Source organism: Pinus tabuliformis, chromosome 9, assembly GCF_031772625.1.
Source record: "Pinus tabuliformis cultivar Carrire ecotype Pingquan chromosome 9, CPIR1, whole genome shotgun sequence".
NCBI lineage: Eukaryota > Viridiplantae > Streptophyta > Pinopsida > Pinales > Pinaceae > Pinus > Pinus tabuliformis.
Window position 1 is genome coordinate 1001683289 of NC_142307.1, and position 4422 is coordinate 1001687710.

The window sequence follows — 4422 nt, forward strand, 5'->3', positions numbered from 1 at the left end:
CCCATGTTTGGCCAGCTAAGAAAATTATACTGGGAAAAGAAGATGAATTACATGATTACAAGCAAGGAGAAATCGCTTAATCATCCGATTAATGTTGTACATATAGTTATAGAATCATTTGTATTATATTCAGATAGTGGTTTTAATGATGTTGATAGTCAGATAGTAGAAGTAGAAGATGTTCCAGAGATTGCAGAAAGTTTTAGGGCAGTCCTTGACCAAGAAAGACAAAAACTTGCAAGTACCACTGACTAGTCTACATTCTAGCAACAGTAGCAAGGTAATGAGCAGCAATAATTTGAAGAAATCAGTCAAGGTAAGAAAGAAGACGAGACATAATTTTAGCACTTAGAGGAAGAAGCAGGCCTATGGAGCATGGATTTCGACAAAGCTATTGGTAAGGATGGTATTGGCATTGGGATTTGGATCCGGAGCCTCGTTTTCGAGCCTAATAAGGTCCCTAGTAATGTAAGAGTTTGCTGATATAAATTGGCTTTTGATTGTTCTAAAAATGAAGCCGAATATGAAGCACTGATTGCAGGATTGAAGATTCTCAAAAAGCTGAAAGCAAAAAGAATATCAGTTTATGGGGATTCAGAATTGATAATCAAACAAGTGAAGGGCGAATATCAAGCCAAACATCCAAGGATGAGGGCCTACTGTAATGAAGTTTTAGATATCTTAAGGATGTTTCCAAATTATACCTTGACATGCGTTCCACGTGCACAAAATGTAATTGCAGATTCACTTGCTACTGCTGCCAGTAATTTGAAGATCCTGATGAATTCCAATAACAAGTTTGAGATCCATGTCAAACACCGTCCAACTATCCCAGACAATCTAAGGTATTGGTAGGCCTTTTGGGATGATAAGGAGATTAATGATTTCTTTCAAAATGAAGGAAACTACAAGGATGCTTCCATAGATCGTGATCGTGATGAAGATGAAATGGAAATTGAAGTCAATCAGATGGAAGTATTGCAGCTAAAGGACAATGTCATTCCTAAAGGTATTGTTCCTTTAGAAGAACTCTTCGATCAGGATGATGTGGCTACAAAGCCAAGCTTGGTGCCAACAGATAAGGGTGTTGAAGATGTGAATCTTGGAACAACTGAGAAGCCAAAATTTGTGAAACTATCAAAGTCATTATCCCCTGAGGTAAAATCTAAATATGTAAAATTATTGTCTGAATTTGTTGATGTGTTTGCTTGGGATTATTCAGATTTAAAGGTGTATAACAAAAACATAATTCAGCATACAATTCCCATCAAGCCAAATTAGAAGCCATTCCGTCAAAAACTGAGAAGGATCAATCCCAAGTTGCTGCCTTCAATTGAAAAAGAGGTAAATAGATTATACAAGGCTAGTATAATTGTTCCAATCAGATTTTCTGATTAGATTTCTAATCTTGTTCCTGTGAGGAAAAATACCAGGGAGATCAAATTGTGCATTGATTTCAAAAACTTAAATAAAGTGTCATTGAAGGACAATTACCCGCTGCCAAAGATGGATCACATCCTCCAGAAAGTAGTTGGAGCATCTCGTATGTCGCTGCTCGATGGATATTTAGGCTACAATCAAATTTTAGTGCATGAAGACCACAGAGATAAGACAACTTTCACCACCCCTTGAGGAAAATTCCATTATGCCAAGATGCCATTTGGCTTGGAAAATCTCAAGCTACATTTCAGCGTGCCATGGACATTGCTTTTGCAAATGAAAAGATGTATTTTTAGTTGTATATCTTGATGATTTGACTGTATTTTCAAATTCAGATGATGAGCACCTTCATCATTTCCGAATTGTGTTTCAACGATGTAGGAAATTCAGAATTTTGCTCAATCCCAAGAAATGTCTCTTTGCTATGGATGAAGGGAAGTTTATGGGCCATATCATCTCAAAGGAAGGCATTCACATTGATCCATCAAGAGTAGAAGCAATTCAATAGACTGATTTTCCCCGGAACGAAAAGGAGATACAAGCATTCAATGGAAAGATGAATTTCTTACGAAGATTTGTACCTAATCTTGCTGAACATTTGAGATATATCACTAATATGTTGAAGAAGGATAGTGTGGTGAAATGGATGGAGGAAGCCATGAAATCATTTAATTTGGTAAAGTGTTCCTTATCTATAGCTCTAGTTTTGATTAGTCTAGATTATACGCAAGATTTCATTTTATTATCATTCACATCCGAGCATACAATGACAGTTGTTTTAATGCAAAAGAGAGATCAAGTAGAAAATGTCATTTCTTTCTTCAGTAGAACTACTAGGATGCAACTTTGAAGTACAACATAATTGAGAAGCAGGCTCTTGCTCTTGTCAAAGCCTTTAAGGATTTTCGGGTGTACGTTCGACACTCTCATATCCTAGCATATGTTCCCAATGCAACAATTAAGGATGTGTTGGTACAAACTGATCTGGAAGGGAGACGGGGAAAATGGATTGTAGCCATGTTAGAATATGACTTGGAGATCAAGCCAACAAAGCTGATCAAAGGACAAGGCCTGGCGAGGTGGATGGCAGAATCAAATTTGCATGCATTAGATATAAATCTTATTGCTTCCATGTCTGAAGATGAAGAGGACAACTCTCTAATTCAAGTGTCTGAAATATTCTTGCAGTCACCATGGTATTCAGATGTGGTCTATGTACTCCAACACCTTTCTCCGCCTCCGGAAATGTCAAAGAATAATGGTGGAACTCTTAAATTAAAAGCTACTAAATTTTGCATTTTGAATAATGCCCTTTATTGGAAGGATCTGGGTGGTGTTTTGTTGAACTGTTTAATTGAAGATGAAGCCCAGCAGGTCATCAGTGACTTTCATAAGGGAGACTGTGGTGGTCACTTATTTTGGAAAACCATGGCCAACAAAATTCTAAGAGCAGGTTACTATTGGCCGACCTTATTTGCAGATGTTTACAAAATTGTCATGGGCTATTGCCAGATTTTTGAAGGTCAAAGAAAGTTGTTGCCACTCCCTCTTAAGCCAGTTGAAGTCAGCGCACCTTTTCAGTAGTGGGGACTCGATTTTATTGGTTAGATTCATCCAACATCTTCGGCTCAACACAAGTGGATCCTAAGAGCAATGGATTATTTTACCAATGGGATTGAAGCAATCTCAACCAGGCAGGGAATCGACACGGTAATCATTCAATTTCTGGAATCGAATATTTTATCTCACTTTGGTTGTCTTAGTAAAATCATCACAGATAATGCAGCTACATTCAAATCCAAGAAGATGATTGATTTTTGCAGCAAATATAAGATTACCTTGGTCACTCCATGGTATATTATCCAGAAGGTAATGGTCTCGCCGAATCATCTAATAAATCATTGGTGAGTATCATAAAGAAGCTGCTGGAAGTAAACAAGAAGGGCCGGCATAAAAAATTGGTTAATGCATTGTGGGCAGACAGAGTGAGCCAGAAGAAATCTATAGGTATGTCTCTGTTTGAAATTGTATATGGCATTGATACAGTCTTTCCAACATCCTTGGCAATCCTGGTTGTGAAACTTTTGCAGGAAGTTGGTAGTGAGGAAGATGATTTTCAACGAGGAATCAATCAGATGATACATTTACAGCAGGCAAGGGAGGAAGTATGCCAAAATACTTTTAGATTGAAAGAGAAGATCAAAAAGATTTATGATCGGAAAAATGAAGCAAATAATTTCAACTTGATGATGTGGTGTTACGGTGGGATGCGAGAAATGAAGATAAAGGCAAGCATGGCAAGTTTGAAAACTTGTGGAAGGGACCTTATAGGATTGTTGCATACAAAGAGCAAAATGCATTCCTACTCAAAGAAATGGATGGCAATATTGTTTAGGAGGGCCTGTAAATGGTAGGCTTCTGAAATGGTACATTTTCTAAGAAGATTTATGCTATCAAAATTGATCATTGTACATGCCATTTTATTCATTTCATTGCCAAAGTTTGAGCTGTTACCATTCATTTCAGCTTGGGGCCCGAAGTGAAGGCTATAAAGCTGAGAGTCTTGTATCAGGTTTTGAGTGAGTTTCAGGTTTTGAGTGAGTTTCAGTCTTGAGAGTCAGTTCAGTTACGAGTCATTTTGAGTCACAGTGTCAGTTTTGGTGTTTTTTTTTTATTAACCGTATTACCCAATGGATGAGGCACTAGTCTACTCTCCCAGAGATCTATGGTTCTTGGCACCTTCAAGAAGCTACCATCACCCTTGGAGCCATTGTTAATGTCAGTGTCTTCACACTGCCATCAGTGATCAAAATTTACTCTTTTGCATTCATGTTAGGAGTCCCACTTTCAATCAGTTACATTCCATTAGGTCATGGATCAACTGATGGTAGATGTTAGTCCAGTTTTTACAACTCATCACATGATATCTGGTGACCTCTTTCAGTCATCATTTAGTCAAATGGTTTAAGTTAATTTTCATCT

General features: G+C 37.6%; 2 protein-coding genes across 2 annotated transcripts; both read left to right on the top strand.

Moving 5' to 3' along the window:
• The first annotated feature begins 2523 nt into the window (after positions 1-2523).
• Positions 2524-3024, top strand: LOC149152105 (uncharacterized). Its single transcript, XM_089443372.1, has one exon. The coding sequence runs from the start codon at positions 2524-2526 to the stop codon at positions 3022-3024; it is 501 nt and encodes a 166-aa protein (XP_089299498.1).
• A 266-nt stretch (positions 3025-3290) lies between these two features.
• LOC149152106 (uncharacterized) lies at positions 3291-4023 on the top strand. The gene is made up of 2 exons (XM_089443373.1): positions 3291-3737; positions 3967-4023. Exons 1-2 carry the CDS (start codon positions 3291-3293, stop codon positions 4021-4023), a joined length of 504 nt encoding a protein of 167 aa, XP_089299499.1.
• Positions 4024-4422: the final 399 nt, after the last annotated feature.

What these genes read in the sequence shown, in the direction of transcription:
- LOC149152105 (XM_089443372.1), top strand. Translation starts at nt 2,524, where the DNA reads ATGGCAGAATCAAATTTGCATGCATTAGATATAAATCTTATTGCTTCC.
- LOC149152106 (XM_089443373.1), top strand. Translation starts at nt 3,291, where the DNA reads ATGGTATATTATCCAGAAGGTAATGGTCTCGCCGAATCATCTAATAAA. An exon ending in TGAAGATAAAGGCAAGCATG is followed by an intron (nt 3,738 to 3,966) that starts GCAAGTTTGAAA and finishes CATTCATTTCAG; the next exon opens with CTTGGGGCCCGAAGTGAAGG.